This window comes from Aphelocoma coerulescens, chromosome 12 (assembly GCF_041296385.1).
Source record: "Aphelocoma coerulescens isolate FSJ_1873_10779 chromosome 12, UR_Acoe_1.0, whole genome shotgun sequence".
Classification (NCBI taxonomy): Eukaryota; Metazoa; Chordata; class Aves; order Passeriformes; family Corvidae; genus Aphelocoma; species Aphelocoma coerulescens.
In genome coordinates, this window is record NC_091026.1 from 1,346,320 (window position 1) to 1,367,510 (window position 21,191).

The following is a 21,191-nucleotide window of genomic DNA, read 5'->3' on the forward strand; positions in this document are numbered from 1 at the left end:
TATTTCTCAATTAGTTTTGAGCTGATACTGTGAGAGAAACAGAAACAATATTGTCTGCTTGCAATTTTTTATCTTTCTGATTAATAGTTCCTTTCAATCTTTCACTGCTGCCAGACTGCACATTTTCAGTGAACATCCCTCAAACAGCTGTAAGAGAGTTTATACAATTACCTGTTGTATTCCTGATTTAATAGACCAGTGAGTTGGATGCAGCTTCCTCAGTGAAGTTATAATGGAGATGCTGTCTGGAGGTGCCATGTTTTACAGGGGGAAGATGGATTTCTGAATGTCTGAGTGATCACTGAGCATCTGCTTCAAGTTTTTCTGTATTCTCCAAAATGATCTTCATACAGACATAATTTTTTTCTTAGTTCTTGCACTGTGTGCACAGAGCAAATCTCTGTACCGTTTACTGTCCCTTGCATTGCCCTGTTGTGACAAAATTAAAGATGAAAATAAAGAGCTAATTGCAGCTAGTAATGTTTTTCACTTCTAGATTCTAAGTTCCTGCTGCGTGGTCTGTTTCAAACAAATGAGCTGCTTTAAATGTGGTTACTTTTTCTCTTTTTTCCCCCTCCATCAACAGGATGTACACCCTGCAGAAGTCAGATTGCTTATTTTGGAAAACATCCTTTTAAATCCAATATATGACATCTATCTTCTGGTAGGAACATCAATTCAGTACAGAGTTCAGAAACTGAGGCAAGGGAAGATCACAGGTTTGTTCTGTTCTTTTATTTTTATTTTTTAATGCTTTGTGTGAATTTTTAACTGCTGAGAAATTTTTAATTGTGTTTAAACTACTTTGTTAATATTTAATACTGTTTTCCTAAGGCACACAATGATACAGCTGTTTAGTCCTTTCAGTCAAAAAAAAAAAAGTGACTGTTACGAATATACTCTTGCAGATTTGTCAAGGATGTAAAGACAAGGGTAACTTAGAACAGGAGCTAACACTGTCATTTTAGATGTTAACAGTCACTAAGGAGTGACTTTCTTACTTAAATCAAATTTAGATCAATAACTTTTCTAATAGAAGATGTTTTATAGGCAAATGGATTTGCTCCACAAAGTGAAGCCTTTATAAATGTGGGTTAGCTGGCTTCATGCCCACTTCAGAGTGCAGTGCCTTGAGTTTTCTTTCTTCTCTCCTTTTTCCCTTTTTTCCGTTTTGTCTTTTTTTTTTTTTCTTTCAAAGCTGGAAATCAGTTGGATGTTAGGTCTTAATAGTGAGATGGTATTAACTGGGAATTGCAGTTTCACAGACATTGTAGTTTGCCAAGAAGCTCATTTGTGTGTGTGTGTGTGTGTGTGTGTGTTGATATGACGACAGAAGTGCTATTTTTACAAGCCATTAAAAGTACTAATTTGATATGTGCACTAGGCATCAGTAAAAAATAATCAGCAATAATTAGCAGCAGCCAAACACTGCCTGCCACACCTGCTTTTATTGTTTCGTGTGTTGTGTTGTTTTGCCTCCAGAAATAGCGATGCCATCAGATCAGTACGAGCTGCAGCTCCAGAACAACGTCCTCGATCCCAAGGGAGATCCCTCCTGGCCAGTTGCCAAGCTGGACCAGGCAACATCCATTGTGACTGCATTGCAGCAGGGGCAAACCAACCTCGTCCTGGTGCACAAGAGTATCCTTCCTTGGGAATGCTTTTCCAGCCACTGCTCTGTGGCAGGGGACAAGCTTTCCACCCTTTGCAACACAAAAAGATCAAGTTATCCTCATTTGTACCAAGAGTGTGGAAATCAGGATCTTTGGTGGAGCCATGGAGAGCAGCACTGCTGTGAATTCACTCTCAGCAGAGCTGTCTGATGCCTTGGAGTGTTTTAACAAATTAGGTTGGCAAAAGACCATTTAAATCATGTTTATCCCGCTCAGTCACTGCAGAAATGTGATGGGGCTTTATTTAATTTTTATGTTTCAGTCAATATATTCTCTAGTGAAATCTCTCCAAAGTGCTCACTGTCTTGCACTGAAGTGGGAGTAATGTTTATTTGCAGTGTACAATTAGCTTTAAAATAGCCAAAGAGGCACAAGGAGTCCCAGGAAAATGCTGCTCTTGATTTGACTTGTGCTAAACTTGTGTGTTCCTTTACTGAGCCCTCAGGTATCCGCATGCAGGGCGTGTCCAGGCTGCCCAACAGCACTGTCTATGTGGTACCTCCTGCATATTTGGGTTGGTGTTGATGCAGTCTTCCTGATTGCTTAATGCAATTTCTTGCCTTGTTTCTGTGATTTTCATGCTGTATCTCCACGCTTCCGTTTCTTGTGTTAGTTTTCACAAAAAAGTAATTTTATTCAAAGAAGTAGCTCAATGTGAAATAGGTTTTATGTATTTTCCTGTATCTCTGTAGTCAGCAGTTTAAAATAATGAATGTTCATCTGCAGAGTGTGGGCACCAGAAGCAAAATGCTTTTCTGCATTAGATAAAGAGCTGTTGGTTTGTGCTGTTCAATATTTCCTGTTTTGCAGGATTTACAGTTCATCCAGGTGACAGATGGGTCCTGGAAACGGGCAGACTTTATGAAATTACGATTGACGTGTATGATAAATCAAGCAATAAGGTGTATTTATCTGATGTAAGTTGAAATGTTGGTATACTTTGCAGTGACTGTCTCCTAAATCCCTGCTTTGAAATTATTTGAGTGGTTTCTTATTTACACTGAGACAGGACAGTGCAAAGCGTGTTGTTTCTTGCCTGTTCCTTTTTTCCATTTGTTTTGTTGTTACTTTTAAAAAATAAAGCACTCTGGGTGATTCATGTGAAATTATTGGAGTTTTAAGTGCTGTAGAAAAAAATGGAAGTTGGACAGTGTCCTTCAGGTTGGATGGGACTTGGAGCAACCTCAAATCATCCAGTGCCAGCCCTGCCATGGCAGGGACACCTCCCACTGTCCCAGGCTGCTCCAAGCCCCAATGTCCAGCCTGGCCTTGGGCACTGCCAGGGATCCAGGGGCAGCCACAGCTGCTCTGGGCACCCTGTGCCAGGGCCTGCCCACCCTCACAGGGAAGAGCTGCTTCTTAAGTTCTATACATTAGGTACCAAATGTACACAGTTCTTAAAAAACTATAAAGAAAACTAATTTTAAAAAGGTCATTTGCAACTAGAAAAAATGTATTAAGTTACTGCTTTTCAGAATATTGGAGATATGGGAATGTTATTTTATTTACCCATAATTGCTTTTTGGGATGCAGATCTGGGTTTGAGCTAGAGCTCAGCAGGGTGCATTTAAGGCAGTATATTCACATGTTCTTTTGTGTTTAAGAAGGAAATAATTAGAAAATTACTGTAAAATACGAATTATTTAGTGGTGTAGATATAGGTACTTTCATGTTAAATTGCATGTTGCTGATAATTTAAAAAAAAACTTTGTGGAATTAATGCTATGTCTAAAGGTAAAATCTTACTGAAAGACTGAGACTTCCATAGGGAGAATGCTAATCAGTTTCAGCAACGTGTCTTTGAACTATTAAACAATAGTTTGCTCATTGACTTGTATGTTTGTGGCTTTCTGTCCTCTATTAATGTCAGTTACCCGTGGCAATTTCTATTTCATATTCTGGTTTCAGAACATCAGAATTACTACAGAGCTGTCCAAAGAATACTTTGAGGTGCTGCAGTCATCTCTGAATGGATCCTATCATTATGTGATGGCAGTAAAGGCGGGTGTGACCATGATTGATGCTGCCCTGACATCAGTAGTTGATCAGGTGTGTCTTTGTGAAAACTCTTCTGTTTCACTGGTAGGCCTAAAAATAATTGAGCTGTGCAGTAGTGGTTTCATAGCAAAAGGCAGCCTAAGAATTACGTGGGTCTGAGCTGTCTTGCTGTGAACAGATTAAGAACCAAATTCTAAAATCCTTTCTTCATGAAAACTGTCAGTTGAGTCAACAGAGGATTTGCTTAAATAAAGACTGTGGAATTTTGCTCCCGAGCATGTGGCAAACTCCTGTTAAGGCAGTGGTGCACAGCACTGATTTCTTTTCTCGTGGCAGATCCTTGTCCTGAGCAAGGGGCCTCTCACAGGCTGAGGGAATTTTACACTTTATTGTGGTAGGATCATCACTCTCATACCCTGGCCTTGTTCTGCAGTCACTTACATTGGGGAAGTTTGCTATCAATTGGTAAGTGACCTTAAACTCTGGAATGACAATCTGCCAAATGTATCAGCCTGCACATTTCTCCAGATTAATATTCATTAACTTTCTGCTGGTTGGGCAGGCTGCTGAATGTGTGGCTAACTAGGGCACGTGGTGTGGAAGTGGGTTGCTTTTGCTTGAGACTTCAACACTTCAACCCACTTGCTGTGAGATCATTTTAGTGATTCCTTGAGCAGGATTAAGTAGATCCTTGAATGTGATAAGCCCTGGTCATTCTCTGTGTCAGAGATGTTCTCTTCAGTGGAAAGGCATCCACTGAGAGCTGGTTTTCCTTCAGAACTGCAGTAGCAGTGTGTTGTGCCAGAGGGTTGTGGCACTGCAGTGACAGCAGAGCTGTGAAAGCCAGCATTTTCAGGGGTTGAACAATGGGTCTTCCAGGCTGAATTTTGTACAGAGTGGGATGAGCAAAGAGTAAATGCAGGTGTCAAGCCTCCAGATTGGCTCTCCAGATGAGGTCTCAAGTAGGAGTAGTGAAAGAGTGTATTTCTTCGTGGTGTTTGCCTTTTAAATGAGTGTGGGCACCTGGATCTCCATAATAGGAGCACTCATTGAGTGCCGTAGCACACCTTGCTGCCAGGAGCTGTTTTCTCACATGTAATTCTGTTTGTAAGGGATCCTAAATAGTTTTCCTTCCTCTCTGAGATGTTTTCAAGGACTTGTCTGTGCGTAAGGACTAAACATGAACTCTGGGAAGCAGTGGTGCCATTTATAACACTGTGCTCTTGCCCTTTGCAGGATGGAGGTGTTCATACCTTACCAGTTCCAGTGCGAAACCAGCAGGACGTGGAGATCTATGTTCCAATATTTCTTTTACCCAGCATTCTGATGTTTCCTTGGCAGCCAAAAGCAGGAGTCTACCAGTACACCATCCAGGTATGCCAAAGAAGTACCCAGCTGCAGGGAGTGTTGCTCAGGCAGGCACAGTGAGGCCTGACACCACTGGGGTGGGGTTGACTTTGGATACTTCAGGCATGGTGGCATCCAGAATGTAATTTGGAGAGGAACTTCATGGGATGTTAGTTATAGGAATTAATACATAGTTTTAAAAAAGCACCAAGAAACCAACAAACACTGACTTTTATTTCTTGTCTTCCCTTCCTCTCTCCCTTACATGTGCACCAGGCACCTATGCCTGGAGTGGTTTGGAATTCTGGGAAGCATCCTATATGCAAAGCTCCACAGCAGTCATTAGAGGCTGCCCTTTGCTGGCAAGGACTGGAAATATGAATGGGAGTGTGAAGTGACTGCAAAAAGGGCATGACAAGATTAATTAGCAGCACTCTGCCAGCCTTGGACATCAGTATTCTTCACTCGCCACACACCTCGTGCTCCTAATATAAAGTTCCAGGGAGGCAAAGGCCACAGCTCATTTACAGAAGGGATGTTTTTCATGTTTCTTAGATGTGTCTTTGCTCCCAAGCTGTCAGTTATTCTGTATGCTTCATGAAGCAAATGGTTTGTCTTCAGTATCCAGTATCTCCAGTCTAAGGAAAAGGAAGTTGTGCTTTCTCAGCCCAGGCTCCTATCCTAGGCCAGTGATACTGAGACCCTGCACTCAGGTGTTGGATGCACAGCTCCTACCTCTCCCTTTTAGCATAAAGTAGTGCTCAGTTTTGGATCTGTCCTAAGGAAACCATATCCAAAGAGGCAGCAGGGCACTTGGTGGCAGGGTCTTCTCCCAGGTAACAAGGGACAGGATGAGAGGAAACAGCCTCACGTTTAGAGTGGATATTAGACAAAATTTATTCACAGAAAGGGTTGTCAAGTGCTGACACAGGCTGCCCAGGGCAGTGGTGGAGTCGCCATCCCTGGAAGTGCTCAGAAAACATGGGGGTGTGGCACCTGAGGACGTGGTTCAGTGGTGGACTTGATAATCTCAGAAGTCTTTTGCAGCCTTACTGATTTAGTGATTCCATGAAGGGAATCAATCTCATAGGGATTAAACTGCATTCTCCAGTGTAAATCTAAAGGCAGCTCCATTGAGTTAACCACTGCATCTCTACTTGTCTGTTCTGTGGGATTAGTGTGGTTTACTTCATGCTATTCCTGACCACACCAGCAGTGTGGTAAAAATTCTTAGTACAAATCTGCGTTTTCAGTGCTTCATCGTAATTCTGCTGGAGTTTTCCCAGTAAGGGAAAGTAAATGTGGTTTTGTTTCCTACCTCTCTGAGTTCTATTCTTACCTCGCCTTATCTTGCATATATAATGAAGTATCTCAGCAGAGAACATTCCTTCATGATACTGCAATAATTGTGTCCGTATTCTTACTTTACTGTGATTTTTTTCAATAAAAACATAGAAACTTTTTCTCCCAAGATGTAAATTTTGCTGAAACTGAGACCTTTCTTCCAGTGTCTCCATCCCACAGTACCAGTGGTTGTTGTCAACAGCACACACACAGCTCGACTGTTGTTCCTGCCTCTCCATCAGTGTTTGCCTCCCACTCCATAGCTTCAGTCAGCCTATTTCAAATGGGTGAATAGACTTTTTCTGAAAATAAGTTGAAAGGGATTTTTGGATCTAGCCAAATTCTGTTTATAGCTAAAGTAACTCCCTCCAGATGGTATCAGGATGCCTGGCAGGATTTATTTTGTCAGCTGTCTGGTTTGTTGGGGGTTGCTTTGTTCATATTTGTGCTAATGAGGTGGTTTCTGTTGCCTTCCTTCAGTCCATGCACGAGAGGTGCAGTGCCAGCTGTGTGAAGTTCAGCACGTGGAGGCTCCTGGTTTCTGGGGAGGCATCACTCCCAGGCAGCAGTGTGGAGCTCCCCTGACTGATCAGGCTGCAGGGGAAGCTGCTTTACCCTTCCTCTCCTCAGTGAAGACTGACTGCTAGAGAGAGAAAATGTAGTGAGGTGTCTGGGGTTTATGGCAAGGAGATGAGACTTCATACAGTTATTAAGAATTGGGCATTTCTCTTTTATGTTTTCTGCTCATCTCCCTGTTTCAACTAAAATACCTTTACAAATGTGCTGAACTCCTGCATTCTTTTAGCCTTTCTCACCACATCCCATGCATCTCCTGTCACACACCTCTACCTATTTATTTATTTGTGTCCTTCTGTAATCAGGTTGTGCACGTGCTCAGAGGAAGGAAGGAGGGAAATGACCCTCCTCTTCATTTTCTTTTTATTCTCTTCTCCTGGTAAAAATTACTGGCTAAGCTCCTGCTTAATTTAGGTTTGTTTATTTTCCACACTGTCCTTCTAAACAAGATTTATCACCTTGTTCATTTTTAATTATGCAACAGGTTAAAGGAAATGCTGAGGAAGTTAAAAAAATTAAAACAATATACATTAAAAAATTGCTCCAGTGTTCACTCTTGTTTCACTCTGATGGAACTTTTGACATTTATTTTGAAGTGTGAAAGAAGCTGAAATTAAAATGAATGAAGGGTAGCAATCTTCTCATCTCTCTCCTATCTCACCTTGCTTATTTGAAAGTTCTGAGGTGTTATTTTGTTTGGATTTCCCATTCTCAGTGCATTCCTGGTTTTCATGCAAGATATCCAAAGGCAAGATATCCAAAGCTAAGAAATGTGAGAACCATATACTTGATTAAATGTTTCAAAGATTTTCCCTCTGTATTCCAGGCTCAGGGTGGAAGTGGCAACTTCAGCTGGTCCTCTTCCAACCAGGCAGTAGCTACAGTGACAGTCAAAGGGGTAATGACAACTGGCAGTGATGCTGGGGTCAGTGTTATTCAGGCATTTGACGTTCGGAATCCGTTGCATTATGGAGAAATGAAGGTAAGAGATTTATTTTTCACTGATTGCTCTTGAATATGGCTTTTGGAAACAGTGAAGGAGCTGAGAGTGCCATAGGCATTCCCCTTTCAAAACCTTCCCAGGAGGTTTCCCTGCCTGCCCTGTGGCAGGTTAAGTGATTGGTTTCAGTTTGTACTTTAGGGAATAAACTCTGTCCAGTGCATTAACTTTACTCCCATTTTTGCCCCTTCCTGATTTCTTTTTCCTTGTTGGAAGTTTTAAGTGCAAGAAGGAAATGGTAATTGACTCCTGGCCTGGCCATCTAAGCAGACAAGCCAAACTAAAAATTCATTCTGTAGGGTGATAGGTGGGTGTTCTCCCTTGATATCAAAGGGTGACAGTTGTTATCAGGATGTGCAAGGAAATTTCTGACTGGAGAAGTAACTGAAGTGAGCACAGTGCTGCATACTGACTCCAGATACCTAAGCTGGCCAAGAAGAAGAAATGTTTTAGGAAAATTAGGAGAAAATAGCAATGAAAAGCATAGCTCCCAAGAGGGATTTTGTGGTGTCTCTGCAGACCATCCCCTGTTCTTAGGTCATGGTGATCAGTGTGTGGTGTGGAGTGAGGAAAATGCAGGAACAGTACATCTAGTGGCTCCAAAGGGAGGGGTGTGACATGAATTAAAATCTGTTCAGAATTTAGCTTACACACTCGCTCTGAAGTAATTCTCTGAACAACCCAGGATGCTGCTTTTTAGCAGTGCAGCAGTTTCCAGCAGGAGACACAGGAATGAGGATTTTTTCAGCTAAAACTTCTTATCCTCAAACATAAGTCAAAGCCTGAAGACAGAAAGAAGCCTTCTGTCCATGTGAGCTTTCAGAGCAGTGTATTGCACAACCTGAATAGGTTATTTTTGAATGCCTTTGTTCTTGTGTTAGGAGCTGCTTTCTTTGTGGAATAGCTCTTCAGAGAGCTCTTCAGAGTTCTGTTTACTGACCTCAGTGAACAAGTTTTAGTAGCAGTAGTTTTAGGAGTAGTTAATCCACACAGATTACAGCTTTAACTCTGTACCATATGGTTTGGTATCCTGAAGCCAGTTGCAGAAGATTAAGTAGTTAAGATACTGCAAATAAAAGCTTTGATCATAGTGATTGTTATGAAATCTGTGGTCAGTCTGAGGTGGATTCTTTAATGGATGCTAAATCTGCCCCAGCTGGTGACGGTACCTCTTGGAGATACTACACAACTTAGTCCTCACTTGGAAGTCTGCAGGGCAGAAGGGAGAGAATAACGGGAGTAGCAGGAAAAGGAGGGCTCCCCAAGCTGCTGTGGCCTTGGGCTGGCATGGGAGAAGAGCTCTGAAACACGCCTGTCCCTGTTCCTTCCTCCATCAGGTGTACGTGAGTGAGCCCGGCGCGATGGAGTTCACTCCGTGCCAGGTGGAGGCACACGCTGGGCAGGTCCTGGAGCTGCCCCTGAGGATCAGCGGCCGGACCGGCCTGGAGAGGGGCGAGCTGGTCCCGCTGAGCGACTGCTCACACCTGGAGCTCGTGGTGGAGGTGGAGAACCCCGGCGTGTTCAGCCCACTCGAAGGTGCTCTGACCCCCTCCCTGGTCTGGAAGTTAAAGAGGTGTTACCAAGTCACAGCTCTCCCTTAAATCACTCTTTCATGGCTCTGTCCAGCATCCCCACAGAAGTGCCAAACTTCAGGGGGGAGAGGATCCCAGTGGTTTTATTTTGAGGATGTATCTGCTTCCAGGGATGGGGCAACCTGTGCCAGAGCCTCACCACCCTCACAGCCAAGAATTCTTTCCCAGTATCCCATCTAAACCTTTTCTTTTTCAGTTTGAAGCTGTTCCCCCTTGCACTGTCCTTACATGTCCATGTCAAAAGTTCTCTCCATCTTTCTGGCAGGCTCCCTTCAAACACCCATGTTGAATTTGATGAACATGTCTGAGCATTTCTTTCCAAATAAGTTGTTGTATGTTTTTAATTTATCTGACAGGAAGACTTAAGCCAAGTGCTGGTTTTTGCAGTGGAGTGAGAGTGAAGGCTGAAGCTCAGGGGTACACCAGGCTGGTGGTTGTGTACACCCATGGGCACGTGCGCCTCAGTGCCAGCATCACCATCGCTGCTTACCTCCCACTGAGAGTGAGTGTGTTTCCTCTGCTCCTGGAGCAATCCATCACGCAGACACCTTTACATGACAGAGAGCAGGTCATGTCAGGTCATGTAAGGTTTGAAAAACCCAGGTGGGTGGGTTTATGTTCCACCATTGGCTGACTCAGTGAAGAAAAGAAGAAAGAAGCTGAGTCCACGGTCAGTAGATGGAAATACAGAAGAGGCTGTGTTGTTTCCTCGTCTGCAGAGGCCTAGCACTGACTCTGCAGAGCTGTAATCTGAGCATAGCTCTCCCCCAATATGGAAAAAATGTTCGTGCAAATCCTACAAATTTCTGGCTATAATGATAAAATATGATGTTGTGAAATGCAAACTACGAATGGTTTTTGTGTTCTAAATGTCAGGTTAATTGCTGTGGTGATAAACAGCACAGGCTGTCCCAGGGATGCACGTCAGTGCAGAATTTGTTAGAGAGGTTTGAAGTAAAACTTGTGTAGGAGAATAATTACGTACACAGAACTGTTCTGGAGAGAGCACTGTCAAGTTGAAAGTACAACTTGACATTATTTCATTCATTTAAAATACTTCCTTTAAAAGTGTAGCAGAATACTATCTCTCTGTGCTCAGAAGAATTAAGGGTCTCCCTTTTGCTGTAGTTCTTCATGAGAGAGATGTGATTAGAATGCAGCTAAAACTTTTCTTTGGATCCATGGCTTCCTTTGAATATAATCCAGCTGGACAGAATCCTTGTGGATTTTGGTGCAGCTCTGTTTTTCACTAAGTGTGCTGACAAACCACTGCATGGGAGACACCACAGCCTAGTCCAAGTAACCAACAGAGCTGTTCCATTCATCAGGAAGTTTATTTTGCAGAGCACAACCAAACTGTGTAAATAGATTATTAATTTTTAATTAATTGATTGATTGATTACAGGCTATTGATCCACCGTCCATCGCTTTAGTGACTTTGGGTTCCTCTAAGGATATGTTGTTTGAAGGAGGACCGAGGCCATGGGTCCAAGAACCTTCCAAGTTCTTCAGGAACGTCACTGCTGAGGATGCAGAAAGCATTGTCCTGTCTTTACTTGAGCCTCCCACACCTCGAAATAACAACCAGCACTGGGTTAGGGTGCTGTGCAGGAGCCTGGGAGAGCAGGTAAGTGCCAGGAGGGACCCTGCATCAGGCACTGAGAACTGGCTCCAGACAGGTTTATGGTGCCATATACCTGTTATACAGCAGGATGTTTTTATAATGAGCCAGTAAAGAACTTGGGTAAGTGCATTGTTTATGTGTTGTGATGCCGGTTTTAGAGCGAGCATTTCACAGCATTATGTTAAAAAGTGGTTTATGATGGGTTTATTGCTGTATAAACCCCAGCTGTGGAGACCTTATGTTGTGGGATGCATTGAACATCCTGATGAGTGCAGGTTCAGTTTGCATGAACAGGATCAGAGCAGAAGGTTACTGCAGCAGCTGACTCTTCTGTCTGACCTGCTCTTCTTAACCACGTTACCTTCCAGTGTAATTCTGTTTATTTGAACAAATGGCAGCCACAGGAATTGTCTGCTCTCCTGTCTCTGCAGCCCTGGTGAGTGTGGCTGTGCTCATTCTCCACCTGGTTTTGTTCTTGCCAACATGCAGGAGTGATTTATCCTGCTCTATTCACCCTCCCCAGCCCATGAAGCTTTTAGCTTTGATTTAATGTTTTCCTCCTGCAATTCTGCAAGGCCAAAGCATTTTGGTGGGGCTGCCAAGTTCCACTGATTTCCTCAGTGGACACTTTGCAAAGTGGAGCTGTTTCTGTAAGTGCAGGCTCAAAAGGAGCAGGCCTTGGTGTTGATGTGCAGGTCTGTGCATGGCTGGCTGTCCCCAGCACATCACACCTGCATGGCTGCCCAGCACCAGGGCCTGAGGGGATGAGGCAGCTGACCAGAGCTGCCTCAGCCTTCTCTGGCTTTAGATCCACTTGATTTTGCTGAAGGCTAAAAAAGGAATGTAAAATAAAAGATGAGATGTTTTTAAACACAGTGAAGTGACTGTAAATGTTGCCTTTGGGCTGTTCTATTCTCACTCTGCAAGAACACCTGCTGTTTCCTTTTTCAGTTACAAGAAATTTGTTGTTTGAATCAAGTTTGATAGTAATGAACATGAACACCAAGGAAGAGTTCCCAGGAACAGTACTTTCATAGTGATAAAGAATTGAAATGAATTGAAATAAGTCCCCCCTTTTACATCTTCCTGTGTCTTAATAGTGCTGTAAATCCCCAAGGACTGTATTTTCGCTTTTCATTCTGATATCAGTGTAACTGAGACCTGTGGAAATACAACATTCCTGAACTCGACTCTTTCCTCATTTGCTGTTTTCAGGTTGTTACTTTAACAGTTGGGAACAGCCCCACGGTGACCAACCCTTTCCCGGTGGTTGAACCTGCTGTGGTGAAGTTCGTGTGTGCTGTCCCTTCCCGGCTGACTTTGATTCCTGTTTATGTCAGCCCTCAGCTTGATCTCTCCTGCCCTTTGCTCCAACAGAACAAGCAAGTGGTAAGCCTGGGAAGTGACACGAAAAGGAGGTGTTCTTACAGCTGAAAAATCAGTGTTGGGAGCTCCACGTGCAAAATCAAGTGTCTGAGCTGCTGCAAGAGGAGCAGGAACTGGAGCTGTGGCCACACTGGTGCCCTTGGGAGCTCCTGCACAGAGCAGGCTTGGTCGGGGAGGGTCCTGCAGTAAATGGACAATGTATATGTGTAGATGATCAGGCACAAAGAACTTCACTATTCTGTTTTTATTCCATATTTCATCGCTATCCTAATGAGAGCTGTCACGTGTTGGCTGCTGAGTAAACCACGTTTTGTCGTGTTGATGTTCCCAGGCAAATGTAAAAGTCATCCTCCTTCCCTAAAACTCTGGTGCCTGTTGAGCTGATGAATCATTTTAAATAGCTGCTATGTAATAGCAGGAAGAGAAGGAGATTTTTGTGTGTTATTAGCCACTTCAGAGCTCACCTGCTTTCCTGGCTCCATGATGTGTCAGTTAAGCCTGCCTTGGTGCACAGCTGTTGCTAATGCACTTCACAAGAACAACACCAGAATTATGAGCTTTGACAAACAGCAGTGTTTGTCATTATTTGTTTGAATTCTAAAAACAATTTTGTTCAGCTGTGGTTCCATTTTGTTGTTGTTGGTTTGAGGGGGGAGGGGTTGGTTTGTTTGTTTGAAGGTAGTTCACTGGCTAAAAAACACCCAAACCCATGCTCCAGGAAAACCCCCTTAGAGTTCACAGGTTTGCAGAATGTTCTGGGTTGGAAGGGACCCACCAGGATCATCAAGTCCATCTCTAAATGGCCCATACAGGGCTTGGACCCACTTGGTGTAACCAGCACCATGCTCTGGCCAGCTGAGAGAATCTCAGGGCTGTTGGAGTACAGCTTAATGACTTCATTTGAATGAACATTCCTTGTGTACTGATGCTATAACAAACCTCATGGAACTCAGCATATGTTTTCTTTAATGATTAAAAAATCCTCTTGTATCTGTTCAGTTCAAAATATTCCTTCTTTTCAGGTTCCTGTTTCCAATTACCGCAATCCAGTGCTGGATTTGGCTGCCTATGACCAGCAAGGCAGGAAATTTGACAACTTCAGCTCTCTTAGTGTTGTGTGGGAATCAACAAAAAAGGCCATTGCTCGTATTGAGCCAGAGCTGCCCATGGAGCTGACTCTGAAGGAAGAGAGGAATGGTCAGAAGAAAATGCACGGTATGAGTGGGTTAAATAAGCATTTCATTGTTTGAAGGTCTGTTTGGTAATGTCTGAGCCTGATTACTGTAATCTGCAGTCATACTTCAGCTTAACATCAGTGTGCATTTTTTTTAGTGTGTGCTATTGAACGTAGGAGAAAAAAGGAACCAAGTCCAGTGTGTAGAACCTGTCTTGAGAGAGAAAATTGTTGTCTGATGAGAATGATCCTAGAAGAGCTAAGCAGTGTATTTTTCATCTTTGTTGCATTCTAGGCTTACAAACTGTTGTAGTTGACCGTGAGTTTGGAACTGCTGCCATCTCTGCCACTGCCACTGGATTCCAGCAGCCCCACCTGAAGGCAGCCAGAGCCAAAATCCCGGTAACAGCACTGGGGGGTTCTGCCATTTCCCTGTGATTAACACCCAGTGCTCTTGGGATGGGTTTATTTCCTCCACGCACAGCACTGTACAAGTAAGGCAGCTCCACAGTGGAATCTGGAGACAGCTTCATACAGCAGTGGTTTCATACTGGTTCATGGCTTTTGCTGCTTTCCTCTGCAGTAGGTGCTGCTATCCATATCAAATATATCCAGGTCTTTGGGAGTTTTTTAACCATCTGGGCAAGGGCATTTCAGAGAAGTGTTTCAGTTGTTTTGTTTCAATGCAGGGTTTTTTAATGAATTGGTGAATCTCTGCTGCTTGTCCTTCACTAAAGCAGCCATGTGCTTCGTGCAGCTGTCACTGGGGAAAGCAAATGGATTATTGCCACTGCAAAGCTGGGTGGGAAAGTTCTGTGTGAGCAGAGCAAAAGCTGACTGATTCCTCATATGGACCATATGTTAGTCTGAGCTCTGACTAATGCTCTCTTTTTTTTCCTGAGAGACTCCTCCACTGTACAGTGCCAGCCATAAGCCCAGGCTCTCATTTTACAAGTCATTAGCCACTCTGAAATATTTAGTTTGTAGATACTCAGCCTAGGGAAGAAAAACAGCAAAAGGTAGTGATGATGAACAAAGAGGGCGGGTGGAAACAGATGGCAGTTTTCAGTTTATGTCACTTTTTTAAACTGAATATTAGGGCAGGTTTCAGCCTGTGGAATAACCTGGCATATGCAATAACTGACTCTTAAAAAATTGAATTTCTGTTTAACTCTGCTAAGCAAGATTTAAGTGGGTTTGGGCTATGTGCAGTACCTTGAAAACAGAGTTGAGGCAGAGTAAAATATGCAGTGAGAGGTTACAGTATTTAACTCAAAGCAGGTACCAGATGGGCACCAGTAATGTGAAATACCCTGTGGGCCAGGTTCCTCTCAGCAGGGCCCAGGTTTGTCATCTGCTTAGTAAATTCTTTGAGAGATGATCTCTTTTGCCACTTGGTTCTTGACTTTTCTGTGAGGTTTCTTAAAAAATTGAGTTGTAATATGGAGACTTGATGTTCTGCAATCATTTTGTAATTCACTGTGCTCTGCTTTGTTAGACCAATATTCAATATTCTTCCTTTCTTTTAGAAATAATTAGAAAAGTGAATGCTCCAAACTTTGCCTTGAATTCAGAGGTGTTCACTGTTTTTCAGAGTGGGGTACATCTATGTAAAATGGCACTGGAGTTCTTAAGTTCTATTCTCTGTGTTTAAGTTTGGGAGGACTCTTGGGTAGTTGTAGATGCCAGTTCTGCTGCACTTTGGAGGCTCATGTGTTGTTTTTTTAAATGAGGTAACTTGGCTGCTTTTTTCAAGTACATCAGCAATGGGCTGCTCTGTTCTGCTCTCAGACCTGCCCATTCTCCTTTCTTGCAGCCAGAAATACAAACAGAAATCTAGTAGATGGGATATTGTCTTGATCGTTGTTCCATGTTTAAGTGGAACACCCTGTTATGTCATTAGGGACATCCTTTCTGCATCAAGGAAATAATTCTACTAATTAGGTGAAATGGGTACAGAGCAGTGACTTCCTCTAGAACCTTTTTCCTTTTCTGAGCTAATATTGTTATGAGTGAGTGATTAAACCTGCATCTGGTCCAGTGTTCATGTACTTACATTTAAGGAAGAATTTCTCTTGGTGGCCTGCTAAGAAGAATCACAAAAAGATGAGTTAGAAGTAGAAGAAAACTTGGTGTGTTTGCCTTATCACTCTGTCTCAGAGTTAATACCCTGTCCATGCTTGTCAGACATCATTCACTGATCCTGCAGTGCCTGGGCCCTGTCCTCTGGCTTGACCAGGGTTGCAGAGCAGCCCATGCCCTGAGGATGCCCCTCCCAGTGCAGGAGGTCTGAGTGAGCCATCTGGATCTTGTGGGCATCTCATAACCTGCACTTGTGCCCTGGCTCTTTGGTCACCTGCTTTAAGCGCCCTGCTGGCACACACGGGAGGCTTGCAGCATTCTGCCTCTCTGCTCTAACTGCTGAAATTGTCCCTTGCAGCACGAAGCTCTGCTCCCAGGGCCTGCCACCATTGAACTGATGCTCGTGGAAGATGTGAAAGTGAGCCCTGCTGGGCTCTCCATTTACAACCACCCTGACGTCCAGGTAAGGACTTACTCTGCTACTTTCCAGCTGCAGGTAGGAAAACATCACACATTACAGGAGATGTGTAAGGAGGGACCAGCTTTACTAGAAAGATACAATCTTCATTTTGGATGCTTTTCTGGTATTGCAGGCAGATCTTCTCATCCAACAAGGTTCTGGATATTTTTTCATTAATACCAGTGTGCCAAATATTGTAAGAGTGACACATGAGGAGACTCAAGGCATTGCTTTGGTGAGTGCAGTATTTTGTGATTTTACACCTTTTTGGCAATCGGGTTATTGTTCTGCAGCTTCAGCTGCAGAAATATGAAACGAATGCAGATATGAAATGCATTCTGCAGTGAACAACAAGAAAACTGTATGTTTGCATTGCTGCTTTCATTAGGCAACAATTGGAAATGAAACAAGTTGCTTTAAAGAGTGGTTTTTATAAATGTATAATTTACAGATTTGTCTTTTAAGGAGTAATGCTGATAAAGTTGTGAAATAATGATAGTTAAGGTGGAAATTAGAATATCAAAAGAATTTGTGAAACATTTTGGTTATCTCTAATTGTTGTAAGTGTGAGGTGGGAATATATTTTCCAACTAGGCACAGAGGTGAGGAAAAAGTAGAAGAGATGAGGGGTTTTTTTGTACATTGTACACTGTTTAAACTCTTAATAGTTTTTTAGTCAGGTTTCCCTGATGTGTTTAACTGATGTACATGAGATAAATTCAGCGCTCTCGTCTGGAACTCAGGAGTGGAGCAGTGACAGCAAGATAGGCTTTGTGAAGTGTAGAAGGAGATTTAACTGTCTGTCAGATTAAAGGAGAGAAAACTCCACTTTTCACATATTTTAAAGAAATGCAGCCCCACACACAGACTTGGTGAGTTCCTTAGCCCTGTGTGCTGTGTTTGGGGTAAGTCCAGTGCCAGCCCTGGGTTTTCCCCTGGCAGCAGCAGAAGGGCCTGGGAAGTCAGCAGGCCCCGTGTGAGGCTGCTGCCATGGCAGGTACCAGCGCAGCCACGGTGACAGAGATGAGTTGGCAGGAAACTCTTCTGAGAAACTAAATTCAAGTTATCTGGAGCAGTGATTCCCAGGCTTTTCCCTGGGGCTGCCAGGGATAAATTCTGTCCCTCTCCCTCTGGTTTTGACGCAGCAACTTTTCTGGGTATGGTGGTAGCAGGGGAGGAGCAAAGTGTGTTCACCAGTGCAATATCCCTGGATACTGGGAGCTGCTGGACACCTGATAGGAGAGGAGAACAGCAGAGGTGGCTGAGGCAGGAAGAGTTTTAAAGTTGCAGTAGCCCTGCTTGCCCTTTTCCCTGTGTTCCTTTCCTTTCTCTGGGCTCCCAGCCCAGCTGAGCTCCATTCCAGCTCCCTCCCCTTGCCACATCCCTTGCCCTGCTGCCCAGCCCCTGTATTAGCCCCCCTCTCTGGGAACTGCTGCTGTTCTGGAAGCTGACCTTTGTTAAAACTTCACATCCCTTTCTATTTTGAGGCAGAAATAAGAGTGGTGCCCTCAAAGAACAAAATGTCAGCTCTTCCCACTGCTCTGCTGCTGACTCCTGTAGTGCTGCCGAGCAGTGCTGAGAGTTCACTGAACTCCTTTGCACTGGGGGGCCTGGCCAGCTCCCCTTGCTCAGAGCACAGAGCAGGACACCCAGCTTCAGGGCTGTGAAGGGAACAGCTGGGACTGTCCCTGAGCTCTGTGCCAAGGTCAGGCAGTTGCAGGAGAACTGCAGAGCTGGTTTGAGCAAGGTGTAGGTGCATGGCCTTGGGAGAGGGGACTTTGGGATGGGTGCTTAGTTCTGAAGGCTTGTGTTTGTGAGCAGAGCTCTCTTTCTTCATTGTTTTGTTCTCTGTCCCTTAAGAAGTGCTCTATCCATTAAGAAGTGTAACATTCTCTTTCTTAAAAGTTAATGGAATAATAGTTGTATTAAAGAAATACCTGATCTGTCAATTGTCCTCTTGTCAGGATCTACCACCAGGTTTTGGCTGCTCATTCAGGTGAAAAGCAGTAACAGTAGAGTACAAATCTTGCAGGAAGCAGTATCAATGCTTTATAGGCATAATCTTTGTCCTTGATTATTTTTTTCCTTACCACTTTGTTTTTCACCGTACTAAGAAAAGTTTGGTTGCTCTAAATGATTCGTGTTTTTTCTCCTGATGGCAGGAGAATAACAGGATGCCAGACTGTTCTGGATGAAGAGCTGTTAATTCACTTGGTGCCTGGGGGCTGTTTGCACTAGCTCAGTAGCATGATACTTTTTACATACATTTTACAGCTTGATTTTTTTCTGGTGGAAGAATGCTCTGTGTCTAAGCTTGGAGATTTCTGCATCCGACTTCTTCTGCCCTGAAAGTGATAAAAATTTTACCCTGTGAACAGCAGACAAAATAAGTGCTATAATGCAGTTTTCTTTTGGTGTTGCAGGTGCAGCCTCAGCTCCCAGGATCAGTGACTGTAATGATTCATGACTTGTGTCTGGCTTTCCCTGCCCCAGCTGAAGCTGAAATTCATGTGTCTGATATCCAGGAACTGTATGTGCGAGTTGTTGACAAGGTCAGTGCCTTTGAAGCAGCATTAGGAGCTGATCCAGCCTGCCCTGGCTCCCTGTGCTGGTCCTGAACACAGAGATGGGACATGGACAAGATGCTACAACAGAGAAACAACCACGATCTCCCTGTGTCTCTGTTTCTCCCACCCAAATTTACCCCTTTAGGTTATAAGTGTCCCAGAGTATCAGGTATCTGTTCATGTTCTGTGTGGCAGCAATCTCAACTTTTGCATTTACCCAGCAATGTTAATGCATAATTTATACGGACGTGCTCATTTACATTTCCTCCTGTTTAAAGTGCATGTGAGCAATTCTTGTAGGAGTAGGTTTTGCCCCAAGGTCATTTTCCATATGTCACATTTTAAAACTGTACAGAAAGAAGTCCAGCTCGTTCCACTTGCCAGCTTGGGTGCGTCTTAAACAAAATAAGTGTTGATATTTCTGGATGTTTTAATTATGCCCTTGCCAGCTGAAGGACCTGAATTCATTCATTTCATTTGACACAAACTCTAGCTCGCAGGGATTAGTCTTTAAAATCAGTGCTAATCTAACCTTGGGGCTCTATCTCCACTACCCTGTTACAAGTGTAATACAAAATAAAATGAAAACATTTATGCTAATAAGTGAGAGTGGTTTGAATGCAAAATGACTGGATGTGTCTGTTTCAGGTGGAGATTGGAAAAACAGTTAAGGCTTATGTCAGAGTTCTGGATGACTCAAAAAAACCTTTTCCGGCAAAATACTTCCCTGTCATGGACCTCAGTCTAAGAGCAGCATCTCAGATTGTCTCACTTGTGTAAGTTAATGGATTTTTAAAATTAATCTGCGAATAAGAATTAGCAAAAAATGAATAAAGGTATGAGGTTGGAGGCATGGTAGTATACAATGACTGAGGGTTTATTTACTTTATTTTTGTGAAGTCTTAGTGTTAAGTCTAAGTCTTACGTAGTGTTAAAGGTAAAAAATTATCATTTGTGAGGGAAATCAGCCTGAATGTTGCTGGCTGATGAATGATACTGCACTCCTCCAGCATGGTGTTTGGTGAAGCTTTGCTCATCTTGGAAGCAGTGACTTGGCAAATAATGTCAGATGAGGAGTGCTGTATGAAGGCACCTCTGATGTTATCAAACTCATTGTCTGTCACTTGTTTCATTTTGATTTTGGGTATTTAATGGCACAACAAAGCACAGGTTGCAAAGAGCCATCATGTGTAGAAATGTGATGGTTCCCTTAGCTTTGCTTCAGACACAGTCACTTAGCCTTGTGGTAAAGCTGCTGGGCACTGAAGTCCTTTGCTCTGTTATTTGTAATTTCCTCAGTGAATGTCTGTATTTAATGATTCCTTTGCTGCAGCCCCCTCAGGGAGGCTCTGGATGACCACACTGCTGCTTTCCTGGTGCGTGGGATGACCATTGGGCAGACGAGTCTTACAGCAACTGTGGCTGACAGAAGAGGACAGAGAATCAACTCTGCTCCACAGCAGATTGAAGTAAATAATTTCAGATAAAGTATATGCATAAATAAAGTCTGTGCTACAGTGGAACAGGAATATATAAATTAAGGTTACAGTAATCAATTTGCCAGGAAATTCATTCTGTCTGGAGGTTGACCTAATGCCAGTCTGTTCCAGATTTAACTGCAAAGATGAGTTAAATTTCTGCATGCTCAATTTACTGTAATTAAGCACCTTAAGATTCAGTTTTATGTTTTGTGACATAATTTATCTGGTTGAAGGATCCTGAACACAGGTATTCATATTTTTGTTTTAGGTCTTTCCCCCATTTAGACTATTGCCAAGGAAAGTGACCCTCATTATTGGGGCTATGATTCAGGTGAGGCATCTTCTTACATATTTTCTTTATTTTGTAATTTCTGTTGTAAAATGAATATTCATAACTGGATTTTCAGCAGTAGATACTCACCTTGACATTTAGCTGCATTCACACTGAATGGACTTGTGGGACAGGGACTCTGGGCAAGGGCCTGGAGGGACAGGACACGGGGGAATGGCTTCCAACCTGACACAGGGCAGGGTTAGGTGGGAGATTGGGAAGGAATTGTTCCCTGGGAGGGTGGGCAGGCCCTGGCACAGGGTGCCCAGAGCAGCTGGGGCTGCCCCTGAATCCCTGGAAGTGTCCAAGGCCAGGCTGGACATTGGGGCTTGGAGCAGCCTGGGACAGTGGGAGATGTCCCTGCCCATGGAACAAGATGGGCTTTAAGGTTCCTTCCAACCCAACCTATTGTGTGTTTCTGTGATGAACACTCCTCCAAACAAGAATAGTTTCATTTTTGAGCCAGCTTCCGTTTTGCTGTATTGCTGGATCAAAGGATTTGTATTTGTTTTTGTCAATGGAGTGTCAGCTTTTCTGGTGTTAAATACCAGCTCAG

The 21,191-nt window shown here is 43.4% G+C and overlaps 1 protein-coding gene across 1 annotated transcript in view; it reads left to right on the forward strand.

Annotated features, from left to right (window-relative positions):
- NUP210 (nucleoporin 210) overlaps positions 1-21,191 on the forward strand; it is a 52,410-nt gene that overhangs the window by 14,601 nt on the left and 16,618 nt on the right. The window contains exons 6-24 of the mRNA XM_069027696.1: positions 587-719; positions 1,483-1,641; positions 2,119-2,187; positions 2,484-2,590; positions 3,582-3,722; positions 4,908-5,045; positions 7,765-7,920; positions 9,276-9,474; positions 9,887-10,032; positions 10,936-11,157; positions 12,370-12,543; positions 13,563-13,755; positions 14,010-14,116; positions 16,155-16,259; positions 16,390-16,491; positions 18,680-18,808; positions 19,472-19,599; positions 20,157-20,292; positions 20,573-20,635. Of these exons, the coding sequence (XP_068883797.1) occupies positions 587-719; positions 1,483-1,641; positions 2,119-2,187; positions 2,484-2,590; positions 3,582-3,722; positions 4,908-5,045; positions 7,765-7,920; positions 9,276-9,474; positions 9,887-10,032; positions 10,936-11,157; positions 12,370-12,543; positions 13,563-13,755; positions 14,010-14,116; positions 16,155-16,259; positions 16,390-16,491; positions 18,680-18,808; positions 19,472-19,599; positions 20,157-20,292; positions 20,573-20,635 (2,607 nt within the window). The remainder of the gene's footprint in view (positions 1-586; positions 720-1,482; positions 1,642-2,118; positions 2,188-2,483; positions 2,591-3,581; positions 3,723-4,907; positions 5,046-7,764; positions 7,921-9,275; positions 9,475-9,886; positions 10,033-10,935; positions 11,158-12,369; positions 12,544-13,562; positions 13,756-14,009; positions 14,117-16,154; positions 16,260-16,389; positions 16,492-18,679; positions 18,809-19,471; positions 19,600-20,156; positions 20,293-20,572; positions 20,636-21,191) is intronic.